Source organism: Cylas formicarius, unplaced genomic scaffold, assembly GCF_029955315.1.
Source record: "Cylas formicarius isolate icCylForm1 unplaced genomic scaffold, icCylForm1.1 PGA_scaffold_7__23_contigs__length_41026272, whole genome shotgun sequence".
Taxonomy (NCBI): domain Eukaryota; kingdom Metazoa; phylum Arthropoda; class Insecta; order Coleoptera; family Brentidae; genus Cylas; species Cylas formicarius.
In genome coordinates, this window is record NW_026844352.1 from 28,001,584 (window position 1) to 28,026,040 (window position 24,457).

Genomic DNA, 24,457 nt, shown 5'->3' on the forward strand with positions numbered 1-24,457 from the left:
ATTGTAACACCTTATATACGAATTTTCCGCGTCTGATCGAAAAGCAAGTTCAGGATTCATGCTACCGATATCACTGCTCAAGTGCCCAAGAGAACACATACCGCTTAAAATTCGGGAGTAACAGGAGGAATCGTCAAATTATTTATCTAAAAGGATGATTATTTTATCCGATGTGCATTATTTTTGTCCTTCTAAATTAAAATCTCTTGCCGGCCTTTCTAAAACACATTTAGATTCAAACTGAAAATTTATTTTTATTATATTTTTGTTTTTATTTACAGGGTGTTTCATAACAAATGCGAAAAACTTAAGGATGTGATTCCTTGTTTAAAGCAAATGGTGGTTTGTTTTTATTTTTTTCTCTTAAAAACAAAACGATGGAGAAATAAAATATTGCGGAAGTATTAGTATTATAAACACACATTCTGTATTTTTAAAATTTTTGTAAAATATATTCTGCTGAACTAAATTAAAGGAACAACTTATGCAATGATTTATTTAGAAACATGTCCCCTGAAAACGGAATATTTGCCGGTTCCAAATAATAAATAAAATCTAAAGCAATACATAACAAGATAAATAAATATATTAGATCAAAAATATCTAATGAGCTCTTTACAAAACTTCTGGATTCCTCGTGCGTCGGTTTTTGCTGAGTCGACATTGCTGACGTTTCGCCAATCATCCTGTTGGCTTCTTCAGAGTCTGACTGAAACTATCTCGTATTTTACTCTGTACCTGCTTATATATTGTTTGAGGGGTATAAACACCGTCTCGGATGACTGATTCCCAAAATGGTGAAATGTAGAGACCTGAGTCGCGGTGGATTGTTAGGTTATTTATAGATTTCTGTAGACTCTCGGATTTTTCGTCGGTAGAAGGGCTGATTACATGCAAGAATGTTAGTTTTATCGAATAAAATTTTATGTAGGGTTTCATGAGTGTGTTCGGTAACAGCTGATGAGTTTATTTGTCTTAATCTTTCATGTCTTTCGTGTTCTTTGAGCCTAGTTGATATTTTTCGTCCGGTTTCTCCAATGTATTCTTTTCTGCATATGCATGGAATGCTGTATACTCCTGGCATCTCAAATGGAATTTTGTCTTTGACGGATCGAAGATGTTGAGAGATTTCTGAACAAGTGGTAAATCTGGTTTTGACGTTATACTTCTTTAGAAGTTTTGATATGTGGTCAGTTATGTTTTGAATGAAAGGAAGGACCACAGTGGCAAGTGTAGGATTGCTTTGGGCCTCATTGCTATTGGACGGGTGTGGTGAAGTGTATTTTTTGATGGAACGCTTAATATCTTTAATATCTTCAATGAGGCCGAAAGCAATCCTACACTTGGCACTGTGGTCCTTCCTTACACTCACTTCAAAACCAGATTTCAAAAATCTCTCATCATCTTCGATCCATCAGAGCCAAAATTACATTTGAGATGCCAGGAATGTACAGCATTCCATGCATGTGCGGCAAATAATACATTGGAAAAACCTTACGAAAAATATCAACTAGGCTCAAAGAACACGAAAGAGCCTTACGACTAAGACAAAGACAAGCTGTTGCCGAACACACTCATGAAACCGGACAAAAAATTTTATTCGCTAAAATTAAAATTCTTGTACGTAATCAGCTCTTCTACCAACGAAAAATCCGAGAGTCTATAGAAATCTATAAACAACCTAACAATCTTAACCGCGACTCAGGTCTCTACCTGTCACAAATTTGGGAATCAGTCATCCGAGACTGTGTTTATACTTCACCCTCAAACAATATATAAGCAGGTACAGAGTAAAATACGACCCAGTTTCAGTCAAGCTCTGAAGAAGCCAACAGGAACAGCGAAACGTCAGCAATTTCGACTTAGCAAAAACCGACGCAGGAGGAATCCAGAAGTTTTGTAAAAAGTATTACAGTAGTCTGTGGAAGTTTCTTTGAAAAATCAATTGAGCTGCTGTAACTTCTTAAAGCTTTTCTTATTTTTGTTTTATTTGACATTGTTCTGTTACAAAATGCAACTAATTTAGTCAAATATTTATTATATAATCATTTAATTCAGTTTTAATTCAACAATGTACCATATATGCATTTTATGTATGTGAGTGCAAACGGAAATTCCTTGGAAGCTTGTCTTTATACACAAGCGTTTCCTAATCGCAGGTCTAGAAGTATTGACACCGGCCGATACGGCTAAGTTATATTATATTGAAGGGCAACCGGAGTACCAGGAAAATTTCAGTAGAATTAAATACTGATACACCAACTGTATGGATTATATTAAACGAACAACAGTTATATACACACTACGCAAAAAGAGTTACCAAGAGATTTCAAACCGAGGATGATTTTTCTCAATAGCTTCGTTGAAGAAATACCGATGATCGTTTTTTTTTTGTTCAGATTTATCTTTTCAGGCGAAGCTAGTTTCTCACGGGATGCAATTCGAAACTTTTACAACAGGCATCGATGGGCTAAAGATAATCCGCATTACAGAACATAAACACTAATATTAGTTACGTCGTTAATGTTTGGTTAGAAATAGTGAATCCTATTTTCGTTTTCTAAAAAAAGAATTACTATTACATGTGCGAACGTTTTTAAATTGTACGTATGACAACCGCTGTACAAGAAGAGGTGGGCTTGATCATTGGCCATCTCGATCGCCTAATTTAAATCCTTTGGATTATTTTATGTGGGGATAGCTAACCAAACTACTATATGCTAACCCAATACTGGATATCAAAGACCTAAGAAATTGAATAATTGCGTCTTGTAATGTCATAAGAAATAATCCAGGCACATTCGCCTGTATTAGGGACATATCGCAACGATTACTATAAAAATTGTATTTTCGCTGTGCCTTACGTGTCTGCTTATTTCTTGTGTTTATATTTGAGTCATATTGTTTAAATAAAATGTTTTTAAAGAAGTTATTTATCTTATTTTGTTCATAGTTTGCGCATGAATAGATCAATTATTTTCAGAAATATTTATTAATAAAGTACAACTAAATGATTTTTGTGAAATTGTGTTTTTGTGATATTTCTATCTATTTTCGTTTTTATATATTTGTAGCACGATATCTTCCTAATGGTTGGCTTTTGCCCCAAAGTTTATATTACGAAGTACCCTGTATTTTAAACAAGAAATCACCCCCTTAAATTTTTCGGTATCTTATAGCAGATGCTGGACTGATGTAACTGTAATCGTTACTGACGATCAAAAATACACATAAAAAGTTTTAACTTTTTTGTACTGAAAACAAATATTGTTAATTATATTAACAAGATTACTTTAAGAAATATATTTTTCCTTGCGTTTTTAATACTAAGGTAATTACATGAAAACAATTTTTGTAATATCTTAACTAAAACTTTTGGAACCGGAACTTTGATAATAATTATTTGATTATTATTCTTTTATTAATAAAGACGGTTTATTTTTATTACTATACAGTTATTACTCTTTTGTTCCTTGGAGCCTCTTGTTGCTACTCCATAAACAGCAAACGAATAAGATTTCTTACACGATGTTACCTTCGATAAAGCGATACAACCGATACTATCGGCTCAGTATGTCCACTAAAAAAACAAAATATGCGATTAAAGTAACATTCAGTGTGGCCAACCGCACACATTTTACCCGCTTAACCGTTCCTGCGCTACACGAAGCAATGCGAACCATTTTTTTTTCAGAAATACACACAATGACAATAAACCACTACAATTGCCACTTAAAATTATCTGAGGCGATGATCTCCGTGTGGCTGGAATTAAGAGATGTAAACGTTGTTGTTGGTTGAGAATGGGACATGGGTTCGTGTCAGGTGGATCTGGTTCGTTAAGATTGCTTAGGAAACACGATTTCCATCGTCTTGGGATAAACCAAAATTATTAATGAATACAAGAAAAGCGCCGTTTAAATGAGCAAGACTATTAGCAAATAGATTAGATAACTACTTAGTTTCATTTGTTTAATTTGTTTTTCATGTTTCTCAATTGGAGAAAATGGACAATTGATTAACTTAGTACATAATTCTGGCGAGACAATTTTAGTTTTGGGGACAAAGCTAGCAGCAATAAGATGGGATTTTAATGCCAAATAAGTTGCCAAAACAAGTGCGTAAACATCATACGAGCCGCGAGATCAAGTTCTTCATCAATGTATTTCTACATTTTCAGTTATTTGTGCAAAGATGAGCATGAATCGGTTTTGTTTACAGTTTCGAATGTCAAGGGTTGATTGCGTTAAATCGGAAATAATGTAATGGGAAATAGAAATACGCAGCATTTTAACTATACTGTTGATTTCTCAGAAAACACGATAATTTTTATGTGAAGATACCAATTTTTTGAAAACAAATAACGAGAAAACTAATATTAAGGAGAAAGCTAAATCATGTATCCAGCATGTCTGCAATTGATGTCGTTCAGACGGTATCAAATTTAATAAAAATACAAAAGCCGCAATGGCTCACCTTGTTACTAAAAATTGTCCCCAAGAAAAGAGCCTTCCTCTTGAGCAGAAGGAAGAATCTTGAATCTTGAGTCCATGAAACTCCTTTGATTAAATATAGATAATAACATGGAATTCTCCTATCGATCTAATACTGCGAAACTGAGTTCCTGCGATCATTCTTAATAAAGAATATTAGAGATTCAGTGCCTCAATGTATTAAAATATAATTCTTTGTTCTATTTTATCATATGGTCCAATACCCTGGGGATCATCAGGTGAATGGAGGCGCGCCTTCGCTCAGAATGTGCTTGCTGTGTGAATATTAACGTGTCTACAACTGCCGATACTATAAATTAAAGTAAATTAACTATTCCCTATTAGAAGGTTGGACCACACAAGTTCCCCTATTAAGGGCTTAAAATTACAATCACTCTTTTAAAGTCAATTAAAGTAGAGAGCTACAACTTTCGTCTACAGTTTGTGTACAGTTCGTCTACAGTTTTCATCTATCGCACAGTATGTGCGAGTTATTGTGATATAAATTTTTATATTTTCCAAAGTATATTTTCACTTTGGAGTGCTTATTTGAAACGCCGTTTTGCACCGAGTGCATACAGGAAACAATTCCATTCATTTTGCGAAAGTTATATACCGTTCCTTAGAAGAACGATAGAAATAAATCGCGATGTGACCCTTTTGCGCGATGTCGTTATTTTGGCAACGTTTTGATACTTGATCAGGAAATTGCTGCTGGTACAGTATCCACACTAATTAATGAGAAAAACAATACATATTCTAACTGCCATCAATGATAAATGCAAAGGGTGTAACAAGAGCTTTTGTTTCAGCCGAGCTGAAAATGGACGTACTACGGGAAAGAGACGAAAAGGGCAATTTGGAAAGACAACTGCAACAAGAACAAAAAATTCGGAGTAAGTTATACTATTTCCATCTTTTATGATCAACGAACGAGTCTTTGTTCCGGGGGACGCGTTTTTTCCAGACGGTATTGTCTCGAGCAATCGGTAACATAACAACATCAATGGAAGAGTGTTGAATAGGTCCAATAATAATATATCGCGATTCAAAACTCGCATTGTTCCGACGAGATTAATTAGCGATTTGTAGTGGGCACGTCCTTTGTGGTTATTGTGTTTGTTCTGGAGTCTGTGGTTTAGTTGAGTTAAATACATAACATAAAAAGTATGATACTTTTGTTCATGCGACGAAGCGCAATAACTGTGGGAACCCCATTTTAAGAAACCGTGTTTTAGATGTGTAGCAACAACTTATGTTTTGTGGCTATCTATATATCGAAGCTAAAGTCGGAGAATATGAATACATCGACAAAATCGCTCTTATTTAAACTAAACGATTTAAATGAAATATCTATTATTTCTCAAACTAAAATAACTAATATAGCGTGTCCGGAGTATGGGAATATCAAGTACCGAAATGTTTATATTAAGTACTGGGTGTCCCAGTAAGGGGAACGAAGTATGGTATTAGGGAATAGTAATTTGGCCAGGAGAAAATGTTGGAAATTATTTTCGATTTATTGAAATTTTCTAACATTAACCATGGTTAAAGTACTATTTTAAAGCTGGAGATAAATTCAAATGATTTTCATTTAATGCTGTTTGATTTATCTCTGCAAGAAAAGTGGTAAAAAGATGTCCATATTTTCAAAAAGGCTTAACGCATTTTAATATACTTGAAATCCTTCAAAAGGCCCTTTTCTATGCTATCAATCGTGCTATGAGTGACGCGATTGCGATTGTTTACTTCGAAATCAGGTGGCGTTTTCTGACATCGCACCAAGTGTAACGCTATGAGTTTTTATGTCATTAGATAATCAAATTAAGGCCGAACAACCCAGTGAAAACCTCCTCTTAACCTAAAATATTAATGAAAAATGACAAAAAAATTGGTAATTATCTCGAATCTACTAAATTATAATCTATATTTTTTTGGGATGCCAAATAATACTATAAAATCAAGATAAACAATTATTATTTATATTTATTACTTATTTTGCAATTCACAAAAGGCTCCAAATTACCCGTATCTGGCATTACTACATTTTGACATACCAAGCCGTCAAATATTTAGTATTACTCCTTATTTTGTCATTGAAAATTAGTTTTAATTTATAACTCAGTCATTAATAAATTGTTGCCGACTAACTAATTTTCATACCCGTTTATAAATAGTAAAATGTGGAGAAACATTTAAAAAATCAATAAAACATCATTTTTTACAGAAAAAATTCATTTCCGATTATCAATATTGCCATGAAAACCAATTTGGTTTTTATCTGACCAAAAATTCTTTCATGTCGTTATTTGACGCTAGTCAAAGTCCTTTGGCTACAGTTTTATTACTTTAAATTTGATAAATGTTTATTGTATTAAAAGTCATATTTAATCTCCCTGTAATTCAGTGCCTAGAAGAAATCGACGCGTTAGGAAGGAAGAATAATACGCATTTTACTACTTAAATAATTTATTAATTAATACAATGGGTTAGTCTCAATTTATTTGTTTTGTTTTATTGACTAAACCCTATTATTCATGAAAAAAATTGTGAAAACGAGCTAGGATAACATAGTAATGTGAGTTACTGGGTAATTTTGTGCGAAGTAAAGGTTTTGAGAAATAGTAAATGATGAAAATAAAATTTTATTATGATTTTAAATATCATTTGCCAAAATGACAAATTAGAGATTTATTTGGTAAATTCTGGATAATTAATCAATAATAACTACCCGTAAAGATTGTAATTATGTAAGTCAAGAAACATCCAAATAATTATGTTTTGTTTTATTAAATAGTTAATAACGATTTTATCCTTACAAAGAAAAAGTATGTTGTTTACGTATAAGGAATCGGAAAATCAATAAAAGGACTAAAATAACAAATCCAACAGTCGCCTAGAATTTGGCTAGGTTCAACCAAACATTTGCCACTGTCTTAAGCCTTTGGTAATAGCCAGAAATGTTTATTTTGCATAATTTATTAGGATATGCAGTCAAATATGACAAGAATCCTTCAAATAGATTTTTTCTACTTCCTTCTATAAAATACCTAATTATACACCGATCTAGTATGCGAGAAGCGTCACTTTACCATGTGAGTTTCTGGTCTTGTCACTCGTTTATTAAACACTCGCTCCACTCGTGTCAGATAAACTCGCAACTCAAATACTGTTTACTCGACTTGTTGCATAATATAATATTAACGGCCTGGGCAAAAATTTATTTTTTAATTTTTAAATCAGTAAGAAGCCATATTTTATCCAATCTGACTGACATGCTAGATCTTATGACTGAGGCTATTTTGAATAGGAAGTGCCCATTAGATATTAGCCCCTTCAGTTTTGAATATCCAATTTTTGTATTTTGTATGTTTTTATTAGTTTTCTCATTTGTGTCTTGATTACGCTTGATAGAAAATCACAGCCTTCCTATTTTGGCAATTATATGTTGGTGCTTATTTATAGTTTCATTTTCATAAGTTCGCCTTTTCAGTTCACTTTAAGACTTAAACAATAGCTATAATATAAACGTTTAGGAAAAAATAAAAATACAATGTAATACCAGTTGACCAAAACGCGGTCTCATTATTGCACCACGTATATACATCAAATCTGGAGTTAACTTTGAAATTGAGGCCAATTTTTAATCAAATGTGTTGCAAGGATCATAATATTAAATTAAGTACATACAATTTAAGTTTACCGGATGGCAATGAATTCTCACTACCAACTGACCACCAGTGTGTTTCGGAAAAAATGAAAAGGTTTAAAACTAATAGCTTACTATTGTTTACGCCCGCTGTAGTTGATGCAGTAACAATTTGCGAAAAATTAATAATACGATTCCGGTATTTCTCTGGGAGGGGTTATCCCGGACCGCATATTCGATCAACAACTACACACTTATCCAGCCAGCCACATAAGCACCGAGCAAAAGAGGGTTAAAGGTAAAGGGTACAAGCAAGCAGGAATGGTTTTGATGTGCGGAACTTGGGGAATGTTGCTCATCATCAACGAGTCGAGCGTCACGGGCAAACGTCTTACTAACTTCTGCTGCGACCCGAGGGAATGTCTTGACTAAGAGGAATGCGATCGGCGCATTCCTGTCACCTGGTGATTAATGTTTCGCCTCCGTGTAGTAAATTTTAACGTTTGCCGTAGATGGCGCTAATTTATAGTTTTGAGTTTTTTGACTTTTTCGTTTGTTTTCTATAAACGCGCGTTTAATAATAACACAAGGGGTGACAAAATTGGTGCCGCAAATCCAACAACTGATTTTAGATGTTTTTAATAACCTGATTGACCAATTGATATTGATATTAGTTCTGATAAAGGACAAAGAAATAAATATTATAAATAAATTGTCAAGATGGAAATTTCCCACTTATAAATTATAATTAAGCAAATATATAGCTGTAATTATCCCTTACCCAACCTTCCTATACCAGGTATGCACCAGTTTTAGTAAGCGGAATTTGCGCTTGTAAACTTCCTCCCTGGCAGAGCGGCTATACAAAATATCCTTTTTTTTGTCCCTTTGGGACAGCAGGGTTTAACAAAAATTGGTCTTCTAGAGACGTCATAATTCAAGGAAAACAAAACTTAATCAACGAACCTTTAGAAAGAAAGAAAGATCTTACTGCCTCCTTTGCATATCAAGCTGGGGCTGATGAAACAATTTGTAAAATCCGGAAAAACTAAAAACTGGTATATTTCTTTGTATATTCTTTAATATAATTTAATATAATTAAGTACAATTAATGGAAACTATGCTTCTAAATTTTAATATTATTTGCTAGTATGAAAGTTCATTGGCTCCACAGCCATCTAGATAAACATCCATCAAATTTACCTCCTTTTTAACCCTCCACGAGACATATAAGCTTATAAGAAATGGCCTATAAGAAAAAACTATTGAAAATGGCGATGCCAGAGAGACGCAAAAGATATGGCTTCATAAACTTTTATTCTTGACAATTTTTCAAAAATGTACAGGGTGCGCTGTAAATTCAAAAAAAACTGAAAAATGAGCCCCCATATTATTGAAAATTGGCTATAACTGAAAGAATATAATTCAGATGTCACGTTCTTTCACATTGCGATATAGCGCGTAAACTTTTGTATTTAAGGGATTCACGCATTGTACAAGATGTCGATATTCCGTGGTATATAAGAAAGGTGTGCCCTAAATGTACAGATATCAACTTTAAATTTTGCAGCGAAGTAAAGGTTCCTGTGAGCATTTAAACAGTAGAAATTGGGTGCAACCAAATTTCACCAAGTATTTTTTAAAAATTTTTAAATTTTTTTTTTGGTTATTTTGGTGTCCAGAGAAAAATATTTCCTTAAAAACCATTAACGCGATCTTGATCCAAAACACGCGGAATATCCGGTACTATAACTTTAATTTTAAGCATTTTTTCGATCATTTACAGGGTTTGTCAATTATTGGCAAAAATATAAAAGACCCCGAAAATGGTTTTTTTCCAGAGTAAATTATTTTCCGTAAATCATTAAGGGCTACGATTTACAATTTGTATTTACGGTTTTTGTCTATCACATACGACGTCCGAGACATTTGAAAAAATGCAAATAAAAATCACCATTTCTCGCCTTCAATCTAGACGCGATGACGTCATTTACTATTACCACGTACTCCAGGGTTTAAGAAAACCAGTATTTTCATTGTATTGTATTTTAAAAATCATATACGAGGAAACGTGGGAGATCCAGCGCTATAACCACTGTTTCGAAAAATTTTTGAATTATGTACAGGGTGTGTCGTTTATGGGCAAAAAAATCTAAAATATCTTAAAAATTTTCGTTTTTGTGGATAAATTATTGGGGATAAATTAAAAACTGTTAAAGATGAGATAATTTGATTTGAACAGTATTGTAAACCAGCTTTCGTCTATCATGCAGAGTACGCGGGATATGTGAAAATATATCATTGCAAATCGCTATTATTTTGTAAAATGTTTTAATATTTATCAAAGTGTTTGCCGTAACTTTGAAGTTCAGCGAGACCTGTAAGCCGGTTTATACAGGGTGTATGCACAATAAAATTACATCAATTTTGCGAGAGTTCCATAGTGGTCCGCAGGAACACGATAGAAAAACAATCCGTTTCTATATGACAAGAAATTGCGACGCGGATTCTTTGCAAAATACAAAGCTGCTTCGCGCTTCGAATTTGACCCGCCCATCTACGATTTTTCGATAGCAATCTTGTTTTTAAATATTTCACTGGGACTGCTGCAGGGTTTTATCCTGGGTCCGACATGTATCATTTCAGTTGACTCTGATACAGTTCATAAAATTGATTGTAATAGTTAAAAACATAAAAATTATCTGTTTTTCTTTACTTAACATATTGTATAAGCACATATAAATCCTAAAAGCATTTCAAAGTTATGTTAATATTTTTATGTTATAGTACAATTCATTAACATGTGGAGGACTACTTAAAAATAATAACTTATAGGGTCTTCGTTGTTTTACTCTTAAATTTACTATTAAGAAAATTTGAATTAAACTGAACCAAAACTGGACAGAAAAAATTAAGAAAAGCAACTTGCATGCTCGCAGTTAGACTCCTAGCAAAGTTCTCCCGTTCTCAAAAAACATCCAATCGAAAAATTTGGTTGACGGAGCATGAAAAATCTTATATGTTCCCCGATTTTATACGAGGGAAAATTATATTTATTTTATCGTTTTTCAGTTCCATACGCTCCCGTTCAGTTTGAGAACGAGATTATCCACGGTCCATTGAGGGAAAATTGCTTCAGGGCGTTCGAATATATTTATTTTTTAATTGTACTTACTTAGGTGGAAAAAGAATTATATAAATTAGATCCGGTCCAGTCGAGCAAGTAATGGACCTGCGAGGAAAATGAATAGCAAATAAGCTCGGTCCGACGAATTTTTGTCGGGTATGAATAATTTCTCTCTTTCTAACGGTCTGTAGGTACGGGGTTGTTTGTTATGTTTGGCTGTTTTCTACTACCCTTTCTAAAATACTCATTTATGCACAAATCGAGGGTGGACAAAGTATCATTTTAAGACGTCAGCTTCGTTAGCCACGGTCGCGAGAAATTTCGGACAATTACGGTACTTTAATCATGGGTTTAGGAGCCACCGGAACTTTTCGGTAGATTTTAGCCACAGGTGGTATTTTGATGTTTGATAATTCTCTGTGGGTCTATGAGCTTTAGTCGGTTTTCCAGTGAATAGGCTGCTAAACCGTTCCACCAACCCTCCTCCTTTTTCCAGGATTGAAACCGGTAACATGACCGCTAAGGTACTAAATTCCTCCGTAGTCATGCAGGCGGGCAATTTAATGTGGTTAAATCAGCGACAAAAACAAAATCCATGATCACTTCCAAGTCACCGATCAGATGCAAACTTTAGGTAAAAATTGAATGATTTTCTGCCCATGACTCTACATTTCACGCACTAACCTACACTTTTACTATTACTTTTACTATTGTCTTTCTTAACAACGATTTCCACATACTTAATTCGTTTCCCTAGAATATTTAACGAGTCTAGGCATATTTTGAGAAAATACTGCAGTAAAATTGCTGCATCCAAACTTATTGACAATCTGTCAGCGGCCATGTTGGTTATTCAAAGCCGCCTGGTCATTGGTTATAAACGAAATTCTAAATCTGGCGCATGCGCATGTTGAATGAACCATTTTAGATTTTTTTTCATAGTGGCTTCATAATAGCTACATGATTGTAAAAGCACACAAGCAAGATTGCAGTTGTGATTCTTGAGTGCGTCTTATAAGCCAGATTTAAAAGTTTTACATTGGGAAATTCATTAGCTATTAAATAACCGCGAACAATTGGAAAAATTAAATAGGTGTTTTTTTTAATGGAACACAGAGTTGATTTTTATTTCTAGAATTTACAGTTTGTTGGCATTTCATCCCATAAAATAAATTTTGAAATATTATCTTTTAATACTAAACTTATCTGAAAGTTTCGACATTCGGAAATTATCTCGGGATTATTTTTGTTCGTGTAGAGAGAAGGCAACAATTTCCTGTTTCATACTCAGTCACATCCTGAAGAACAAATTGAGAGAAAATTAATTAATTTAATAGAGGACATAATAAAACTATCTTATTGTTTATTTTTTTAAATTTTGTTTTCTCAACTTTTGAATTGGTTTAATATGGTCTATATACACATATCTTTAATTTTTTAATTAATTAATTTTTACTTAACTTGTTGCAATTAACTATTTCGATTGGATTTTAAAGTATTGATTATCTAACATAATGGCCTTAGGTTTTTTTTTCAAAAGATTTGTCAGATCTACTGCCCTTTTAAATAAAATAAATCATATCCTTTAAATATTCAATTTTGAACCCGCTGTTAATAATGAAGAAATCAATTAATAAGTGGCAAGTGCGCCAAATTTGTGCTATTTGATTACTTTTTTACTGTGTTACTTTGTAACTATATTATATATATATATATATATATATATATATATATATATATATATATATATATATATATATATATATATATATATATATATATATATATATATATATATATATATATATATATATATATATATATAAAGTATATAGGTGAGTATAATTCATCGCTTACTTAAACTAAGAAGCAAAAATTGTTTAATTTTCGAAGCCGTCGCGTAATACAGCCAACACGATTGCGCCTGTCTTTCCGCTGCTTTTTCTAAATATCAAATGCCATAAAATTTATTAAATATATAAAAAATTATTTGCCCAAGAAATTTCGCAATATTTACAATGTCGCTGACAAATATGTGTCCCAAATGGTTGTATTTTGTATTAACATAATAAATTAAAATAAAACTTTACCTAGTTTGCGGAAAATATTTTTTTAATTGAGCTTTAATTATGCTTTAACCTGCTTATTTTGAAATCTGTTTTTTAGCATAAATTTTCTGAGGTGGAATTAAATAAAATACATGTTCTTAAATAAGTTTACAGGAAAGTAAAATCACAGTCGAATCGAGAATCTGTTTCGATCTCCGGTAACGATTAAAGACTAAAATCTAAATAAGGAAGGCCCTTATAATACTAGTAAGGAATATCCGAAAGGGAAATAAATGAGGGGCGGCACATATGGTGGACTCCACGTAATTACCTCGATAGTCGTAATAACTATTTCGAACACGTAATACCACCACTACGAAGCGGCGTTCAGGCTTTTTCCCAAAAAGGAATTGCCAGCAGTGACGTGCTTGGAAAACTATATGTTCTAAAAACGGTTCCGTGTTTTCCGTCATCATTAAAAAACTTAGTTACTTTCTATGAGATTTTTATTTTGATACTACGAATTATTGAAATTAAATAGGTATGAAAAGTGAATAAAGAACGATTTTAAAAACGGTAAAATGTTCATAACAGTTTTTCCACGTCAGCCACTGAATAAGATCCATCCTAGTTCCGGTGTGCAGAATTACTAACATTATGTGTATAATAGTCCGAGACAAAGGGTTGACACGTGACCGTCTAACGTCTTTGATCATCCGAGGCAGTACACGCTGTGTTAATGTGGGTTTTATTAGAAGCATTATGTGGGCGACCAACGTGTATACATACGCTGGTGTATATGTTGGCAATTTAGTCATGCAAAGAGTATTTGAAAGTTCTCAGAAAGTCCCATGCTGTAGTAGTCTAATCTACTACTGTTATTTTAGAAAATTAAAAAAAAAACGACTCTTATAAACGTTGCTAACGAACATATACTCGGTTTCTTAATAAGAAAGAGTTATAAAATGTAAGTTTGCAATGGCAGGAATTATTTAACACGGTGCACAAACTAAAGGTTATATCGTAAACTTCAGATAAATTGCAATGATAGGTGTTAGTAAAGGTAGTACAATATTACAATAATAAAAATAATAATAATTATAGAGATGGGCAGATATTTCACATATTAATTATTCTGACATTAAGTAAGTAAAAACTTATATAGAACTAAAAATAATATGCAAATAGATAAATTATAATAAATATTGTTTTCCAAAAATCTACTATTTACAATACAATTTCATTTGTAAATTTTAGACATCATTTTTCGAGTAATCAAATGAATTATATGGTCGTTGGAGTCCAGATAAATAATAAGGAGCTTCCCACATTCTTCCTTCTATTTCACTCACACGTTCGATCCACTTACTCCATTTTTCGCTATGCACTGTCTTTATTCTCTCTTGCAAGAGAGTTCCAGCGTCCCTAGTTTCAAAAGTGCTGGTATGCCCTACTAGAAATACTGTTACTTGCGTCCATACCTATTCTGTGGGGTTGAATTCATTCACAGTGAGATAGCGGAGCGCCAAGTACCGTTATATTTCATTTTGAAGAGAGTTCGTCGACAACAAATATAGTACTCAAAGATGTTTATTCAATTCAATTGACAATTCAGCATATCTTTCTGAAATTGCTTCTTATTTAAAGTAAGCCACTAAAGGCGGTTGTTTATTTCGAAGAAGATTTGGGTATTTTTTCGGATTTTTCGGAGGGACAGCTGGCATTATCCATCACCAGAACAGTTCGACCAGGAATACGATTTGCTGGAGGTAATCTTCGAAAGCATTCATGTCTTCAAGATGTTAGTAAGCCACCAATGTGAGTAATTATTAATATTTTAATTTGTCCCGAGGGCCCTATTTTCCAGGGAACCATCCTGTCATGAAAGCTTCCCTCGCCCTTTTTAAATTTTCATCCTGCTTTGTTTTACAAATGTTATATCCTTCCCCTAGATATTCCTGTTTTCCGTTCGAAACTGTCTAACTGCTCTCTAATATCGTCGTCGCTAGCGGATAATTTGCGTAATAATTTTCTATTTTGAATTTAAGAAAGTTCGAACTTTACCAGCAATTACCAGAAAATAAGTATAATTCTATTATTAAACAATAAGGCACATGACATCCATAGAATACGGCTAAGACTACCAACTTTTACAGTTCAATAATTACTCTCTCGCAACAAGAAATAGAGCATAGTGAGAATACTATTTCCTTGAAATTTAATTATTTATAAGTGTATTCCTGCTAGCCACCTCGCCTTCCACATTCTCCGTTCCATTTTCAGAATGGAAGGGTTTCTATAACTCCATATTATATTTAAATACAAACAATGGTAACAACATATAACCATAACGCATTCTTATAATGACTCTCTAATACTCTCAATAAGGAAGAATAAGCTATTTCAATGCTTGAAGGTGTTTAGACTAAGCCACATATTCTTTAAACGTTATCAATTCTATTGACACTTATTTGTCTGACTAGAACGCACATATTCATACGGGGTGTAAACTTCATAAATTTCGTTATTTTTGTGTGGCATTTATTAGTGAATTTATAATTTTAAGTTTTCTGTGTATAACGATTGCGAATCAAATATGGAAAACAAAACGCAACAAGTTTTTCCCTTTTTTGACAAACTGCCGATATCGGTTAAAAATTGCGCAAATTTTAAAAGGTGCGATTTATATGGGTCGAACGTATTGCCTACGACTAACATTTCAATCGAACAAAACTAAAAGGCAGGAAGAAATCTTGAGACGAACGCCAGGCGTAACCCGATCCTCTGACATTTCCAGAAAGGTCAGTCCTATAGGCAACCCAAAAGGCAGTAAGGCAACTAACCCCTGCACTTATATATCTTCCTCAAGGGTGATTTCGGAATATCTTTTAACATCGGAAATAATACCCCGCTAACAATGGCACCCTTCTTGTTCCACTTAAATGTCACGATAAATTTCTTTGGATTCGCAATTTTCTTCGGATATTTCATATTATTATTCGGCAGCGCTGGCGCTTTCTTTGATATTAAAGTATCCTGTAAAATTTAGACGGCCGAGCTTTTTCGATTCTCGTTGGATTATATTGTCGAACAAGTTTGTAATTTAATTAAAATGCATTGTAATTTGTTCTTCTGACATTCACGCTGGAAAATATGTTATAGGGATAGACGATCTTATAGAGGGTTAAAAATTAATGCATTGAACTCAGAGAGGTTAACATTATATGCAAAAAAGAAAAAAAATATCCCCGTGACATTAAGATGCTTCCACACACTTCCACAAAGGTGGCAACTAGTTTCAAACAACGTGAATAAGCAGTTTTAATGGAACAACTTGGTTAATTTATTTGACAGCAGACTAGCAGAGATCTGAATTAAATTAACTAGTTAGTTAACAAATTAAAAATTACAAATCCTAAAGCAAATATATAATTTACCTTACCTTACAAAGGAAAACGCATCACCATTATTTACGCTGGATCAGCAGAGAGATTTATCCCAAAATTAAAATGCTATTAAAAATTAAATAAAAACTAAATTATTTAGGTAATTATTGATAATTTAAATATATTTTGTGTCATCATATCTTGGACTAGTACTAATGTGATTTTATTATACCCAAATAAACGTATTATAATATTTAATATTCATATTTTTAAAACATTAAAAAACCGCAATTATCAAGAAATAACCATGCGTTGAGATACTTAGAAAACAATATAAATAAAAGCTCTATAAAAGAACAAACTTATATTTGGTTGTTATTGCCAATTTACCTTCCTATATTCGTTTTATTTCCGTCATTAGTCATATAAATTTTTCAACGGACAGCTATTACTTTGCTGTTGTCAACTTAACACTTAGTTTATTTAATTACTGCCTCGTTAGTTAATCAATATTCATCGCCTTACATCCGCATGCTTGACAAGAAACGAAGTACGAGCATTAATAATTTTGAGGCGGCGTGAAAATCCATTCAATGTTATTCTAAGGAGGCCCGGTTTACCCCATATTAGTTATTCTATTAAGACTGAACGTGGTTGTTTCACTACTTTGATGGTCAACTTAATTCGGTCATCCCGCTTATACTTTAACGTTCGTTTTAAACCCCCTTCCCCGAATGTAATTCCATCGGTTTACACGGATTAAATCTCCTGCAATGTGGTATTCGCTCTCCAATGTAGAATGGAAACAGACACATTATATATATATATATATATATATATATATATATATATATATATATATATATATATATATATATATATATATATATATATATATATATATATATATATATATATATATATATATATATATATATATATATATATATATATATATATATGTATATATATATATATATATATATATATATATATATATATATATATATATATATATATATATATATATATATATATATATACACATATATATATATATATATATATATATATATATATATATATATATATATATATATATATATATATATATATATATATATATATACGTATTGATTCACGGATGAAAAAATAAAACACCCTATATTTTTATTCAGATATCAATTCTAGGTCAAAAAATAATTTTTGAGATATTCGAAGTTTAAGCTAACACCCGCATAAATTTTTGTTGAAATTAAGGCCCACATTAGGTCACTTGTTGGCAATATTAGGTATTTTTTAAACAGCAAAGACATGATACTACTTCTTTTAAAGATATGACACTCCAGATATGCCAATAAAACCTATTGCTAACAATGCAGGGTGTTCAGTCCATTAATACTGCACACTTTAACAGTTTTAATAAAACTTCAGAAAAAATATTTAAAGAAATATTTAATAGTTACTTATCTAGCTTTATTGAAAATACCTAATAACAAAAATAAATAATTAAACTTTATAGCCTAACTAACCAAGATAATAAATTTGAATAAAAACTCTATAATACAGAAAACAGAAACAAATAAATAAATAAAAAAGAACTTCTAACCGCATTATTATTTAATGCAAGAATCTCTTGTCTAATTTTTTAACCTCGAAATTTGTTATACCTCAAATATCTCAAAAAGTGAGTAAAATGTAAATATAACATGAATTACAAACTTACCTTATTTTTTGTCTTAGAATTGATATCTGAATAAAAATTTAGTGTGTTTTTTTGAAAATCTTGAGATTTTGTTAATTGAATTCGCCAAAACGGCACCACGTATTTGGAACAACCTGTATAAGCAGAGTCTCATATTCTTTAAAAAATTTCACAAATACATCTAAAATACATGTTTCAGGGCAACTTTCATAAACCTCCTCTCTTAAAAAGTATAGATGATTTTTAAATCATTCATGGCAACTAATATCGCTAACCTTCTGTATTTATTGGAAATTTACAATTTAAACATATCCATCAATTTGAGCCTTCTTAAATGTTATCTTTTTTTTTCTTCTGAAAAAACATTTCTTTTTGAATATGACGTCCTAAATGCATTCATGCAATTTATGCAACATTAATTTTAACTAATAAATTGGGAGAAAAGTTAATTTTGGGAAAAGGTTTCCTAAAACTACACCATGATTTCTACCACCAAAGTATTTTACACCCCCCCGCAGGCTTTACCACAAATTTATCGTAGAACACAAAAAGAGATAAATAACCCTACAAAAATTCGCCCTTTGATCGTTTAGGCGCCCTTTATTTACGAAAGTCTCCCACGTATGCCCGACCACTAAAGTTTTGTCTCCCCCCATCGAAAAGTGTCACAACAAGAGAGCATCGATCCGCACGTCGTCGTCACGGAGTCACGTCAAAAAGGTGACGCCGCGGACGCCCAGCGTCAGATTGATGACGACGAACGTCCAGAACACGAGCTGGCCTTAAGATAAATCGAAGTGTTCGATTGCGAATGTAGCATCGAGTAAATTGGAGGCTTTATTTTTAACATTTAAGAAGGGGCTTTCTCCCTTCAAAAATACACCGGTAAAAAGTGTAGTTTTACATTATTTTCAAGTATTTTAACCTACGAGTAAGTGTGTGTTTACAAAATACACACTGAATATACTTTTTAAATGTATTTTTAAGTTAGTTCATATAAAAAAACTTCAGGCCTATTTAAATTGACATTCAAATTATAACGTTATATATAATAATATATAAAATATAATAAAAAGGCTCGCAAACACATCGACCGACTTAAATGTTCCGAATTTGAAATAGCGTTTTTGAAAACATTGATTGACACAGAAAGCGAAATAAAGTTCTATTTAGACTAGCCGATACAGAGGCTTGATTAAGAGCAATTTTTCAATAAACAAGGATGTATGGACAGGGCTTTTAACGCGAAGTCGGCGAGGTGTTTCCCTCACTTAGCTATGGATTTCATCTGCTGTTCTGAGTATATAACTCCTCACTCCTTAACTTTCTAAAATGACGGAACGTTTTTTGGAAAAAGGTCCAAAATTTTCTTCTTAGCGGATTTCCTCTGGTTTGGAGGCGATTTTCTTACCAAGAAGAGCTTCTTCCTTTGAATAAAAACTAGAATTAGAGCTGTGATTATTCCAAAAACAATAACAATTATTTTGAATGTATTTGTTTCTCATTTCACTCTTTCAGTGGGGATTATTCTTTCTGCTAAGTACCTTAGCAGGTATATTTGGTCAATATTAATTTTTGAAAGACCGGGAGTATCCAGGACTTTCGGTAAAACGAAATGTTTTCCGTATTTCTACATCAAGAATTTTTCTTCATTTCTTTCTATCTGTCAATTTACTGGTATCTTCATCAGCACCGGTACTTTGCATCAGTGTTACATTAAATTAGCATTTTGTCAAGCTTCGGTGGTACAACAAGAACTGAATCTTGGGTGATATGTTCTACCATTACTTCTGAGAGGATCATTTTCGTGATAGGACAGTTTTCTATTCCAATATAGTGAAATAAGTTTTCTACGCATACATCGCGGGGATGCGTTTCTTCTTTACAAAAGTAGATTCCTTCTATGAAGGGACATGCTTCTGCGCTTGTGCCATATGAAGGTATTGGGGTTATTGGGAAAATATGGCAGAAGCAAAATATTTCGGTTTTTAAAATTGGTGCATGAACTGGAAAGATCAGTTTTGAGTCTACAAAATGTACCTGGGTTCCCAAATTTTTATGAAGGTTCTGTGGGCTGAAGGATTGAAAAACTACCCAGCGGAGTGTCCAAAAGGTGTACAAACTCCCAGAAGATTCTGGTTAATTGCGTCACTTAAACGTTTAGAAAAGCGTTTATAAAAACATTTATTAACACATAAAGCGAAATAGAGTTTCATTTGGACTAACCGGTACAGAGACTGGAATAATTAAGTCAGCGAGGTGTTATCTTCAATTAGCTATGGGTTTCGTCTGTTGTTCTGGGGATATATAACTACTGCAAATAGTTTTATTGTGTTAATTAGAGAACGCTATAGCAACAGCAGTGGTCAAAACGAAATTAGATTCATTTTACTATTTCTTCTAATAATACTTGGAAGAAAATATATATACCTTGTTAAAACTTGAACGGTATTAAGCATTTATAAAGATGTAAAAATACTCACTAAAACATTGTAAATATACATTAACTTAAGATTTAGTTAATGGTGTAATTACATTATCATAAAACACCAAGTTTACACTTTCTAATTACTTTTGATGTATTAATCCACGTTTAGTGGTAAATTTACATTGTAAAATTTCCTGTAAAAAATAAGTGAGATGTAGTTTTAAACACATGCTTGTTTGGCGTAAGTAAGTACAAGTGGCCAGCGATTTAGTGTGTAATTTTACATTATTTTTATCAGTGTAGTTTTGAAAAAATATTTTAAACAGAAACGCTAAAGAAAGTCCATACATATTTCGTTAGGTGCTGCCACACAGAATATGTGTGGCAGCACCTGTGAACAGTGTGAAGCCAATTTTAAAGACGAAATGAGCCTGTGTTTCTCAGAGTATTGTGATCAAAAATTGCAGACGTTCCATTCAAAATTTGTATGAGCTTCAATAGAAATACGAAGAGGAGTCTAATAAGTTAACATCTGTTAGTAACTAACATGTACTCACCTTTAATGAACCCTTTGAAGATAAAGATAAAGGGAATCAAATGAGTTGTCAGTATCATCAGATATACGGACATCGACATCGAAGACGCACAAAAAGACTTGAAAGACTTATTGTCGAGTGTGTTAATAGGATATTCAACTAAAAATAAAAAAGTCCTACACGAAATCGATTGAATATTATTTTTACGAAAAATAAACCAAAATTTCTGAAAACTAATCAAAACTTTTCTAATGTTTGTCCGGTTGCGAAGTTGTATTTGCCTCGATAGGAATATGATGCGCATTTTTATTCCATAAGTTTCTGAAATCGACTTTGAAGCTGTGGATTAGAATTCTAGTTCAGCTCATGCGTTTAGAATATTGGCAAAGAAAACTCGTTTAAGATTGTGTGTTTTATATATATATATATATATATATATATATATATATATATATATATATATATATATATATATATATATATATATATATATATATATATATATATAAGGTGTCAATCGGCCAAACAATTATTAAGATTAATGGAAGTTTCGTTATGTCAAATTAAGAGTCTCACTGTATTTGCAGAAATATTCATAAAACTTTGTGCATAGGTGCTACATTGTTTTATGATTTTGGCGCTAATTTTTTATACCAATATGAGTTATCCTGAGTTTGAGTTTATTTAATTTAGATTTGGAGCTATATTCACATTATCCAACTATTTGAAGGAGGTAACACATATTTGGATCTTTTATAACTTCTTTGGATAAATAATGAACCTAAAATGTATTAAACAAAACTCTAAATGTACTTAAATAGAAGATCCTTTGGTTCTTTTGGCGTGAGAGTAATCTTCAAAATTAGTCGTCGAAAATAGGGGTCTGTTTGCAGTTTAACAAAAATATACACCACTAAGATGCATTACAGCGAATTTTCGCATTTTATAAAATCAACATCAAACACATAAAAATGAATTTCTTGTAAATAATTCTGCAATAATAAACGTGCAAAAAAATCTAGCAATTACAAGAGATATTTACAGCATTCAGCATTATATTCCTCCCCAGAGCTAAGTAATTATTAAATTTATGCTGATTCCACCGTCTTAGTCGGGGCTATATCGTTCGAATTACAGCAAGATTTACAATATTACCTTGATACGGCGCGCGCCTAATTCTAATTTATCTGAAGGGGAAAACGCAACCCAAAGTCTTTGTCTGAGATACGACTATTGCGGAAAATATCCCGTTACAATCGTAAAATTAAATTATGACGTTTATAATGGCCCGAACGGGCTCCCAAAATGAGATACGATGATGGGAATCCGTGAACGATACGCAATTATAACACTCAATGTTTCGGGATATCGCAAATTCGATGTAACGGGTGCCAGACATACTTTGGCGGATCTAAAGTATATTGACAAAATTGCCGTGAAGATTGTTCCTTTATTTAAGCAGGAAAATCACTTTGTATATCTACTAAGCAGGTCTGAATGACACATTCTCAATCATAATAGTGCGTTATTCAGAACACGATACATGTTTATATTTTGGTTACCGAGAGTACTACTTTATATAGCCAAGGTTCTCGGAGTAATGTACAGAGACAAAATTTTTAGTGCTTCACTCTATTTCGAAAATTTCAAAAACGTTTTCTAGTTAAATTTTACCTACAGAAATATATTTTAAAATATCAAATAAAGAAGCATCTATTTCGAGTGAGACATTTTCCTTTGTAATAAACATTTACTACTTCTATTTACAAGGGGTTTAATTTCTAGAATTGTGCTACAAAAACCGATGAACGGATTTATTTTAAATTATGCAGACAGAAGTAAGCTGGTACTATATCCCTATAATCGTTTTTTTCCACTGCAAGATATCCAACTGGACACTGACGTCACCTACGGTAATAATATTACGTTTTTTTGAATCTTTTCAAAAACTTGGCGGGATCGTGTATTACTTTGTTTGCTAACATTTATGTGCGTCATAACTTAAATTAATTTAATTTAATTAATAACTAAAATTTAACAAAATGCTGCAAACAATTTTTCTATTCTTTTTACATTAATATATCTATAATCAAAATTATAGGTATGGTCCATTCATAGATATAAGAAAGTGACCAATTGCTTTTGAATGGGATTATCCAAGGATGGTCATTAACATACAATGCAACAAGATTATTACCTAATGTTTCGGAATTTAAATTCAGGTAAAATTGTGGTCCGTAATCGAACGTGAATAATCCCATTTCAGCGAGGAAAAAAAGAAGCGATGCTGACATTTTCTCGAGTGTAGATGAAAGTGATCGAGATATAATACGGTGTAAAATTTACCAGTTATTCGAGGAACCAAGTATGCCTACATTAGATATCTTAATTAGGAGGCTTGACGAAGAGGAAACCGGTGTTAAATGTGGCAGAACTCACTACCTTATGGAAGTATACTCAACACATGGGTTTTAGATTGAAAAAAATTGACAAAAGGCAAGTTTTAATGGAATCTTTTAGAATTCGGAAATGGCGACTGGAATAATAGGATTTACAGAGCACAACAAAGGACAGTTATTTACTTGGATCAAACCTGGTTCGACACTTATGATACCCCGGAAAAGGGTTGGGTTGACTCAACTGATAAGTGTAAAACAAACGCGTCATCAAAAAGAGGTAAAAGAATAACTATTTTGCATGCTGACTCTAAAGATGGTTGGATTCCAAATGAACTTTCTCTGTCTGCGAAAAATATTAAAGATTCTTCTCCGGATTACCATAAAGACACCACCGCTGATTTATTTGAAAGTTGCTTTAAAAACAAACTAGTTCCAAACATTCCTCCTAATAGCGTCGTTGTAATGGACAATGCAAGTTATCACAGTAGACAGTTGATTAAAACCCCTTCCTCATGTGACACAAAAGCAACAATCCAAAACTACATGTATAATAACGACATTTATTTTCATGAAGATTATACCAAAAAGCAATTAACTGAGGTTCTAAAAAGCTTGGACCTATAAAAGAATACGTCTGTGATAATTATGCAAAAAATTTAGGGCATACAGTTTTAAAGCTTCCACCT

General features: G+C 32.4%; 1 protein-coding gene across 2 annotated transcripts in view; it reads left to right on the forward strand.

The window, feature by feature from the left end:
• LOC132704572 (dachshund homolog 2) overlaps window positions 1-24,457 on the forward strand; it is a 349,768-nt gene that overhangs the window by 243,307 nt on the left and 82,004 nt on the right. For both annotated transcript variants that reach the window (XM_060674652.1, XM_060674653.1), the window contains exon 8: window positions 5,306-5,389. In XM_060674652.1, coding sequence (XP_060530635.1) covers window positions 5,306-5,389 — 84 coding nt within the window. The remainder of the gene's footprint in view (window positions 1-5,305; window positions 5,390-24,457) is intronic.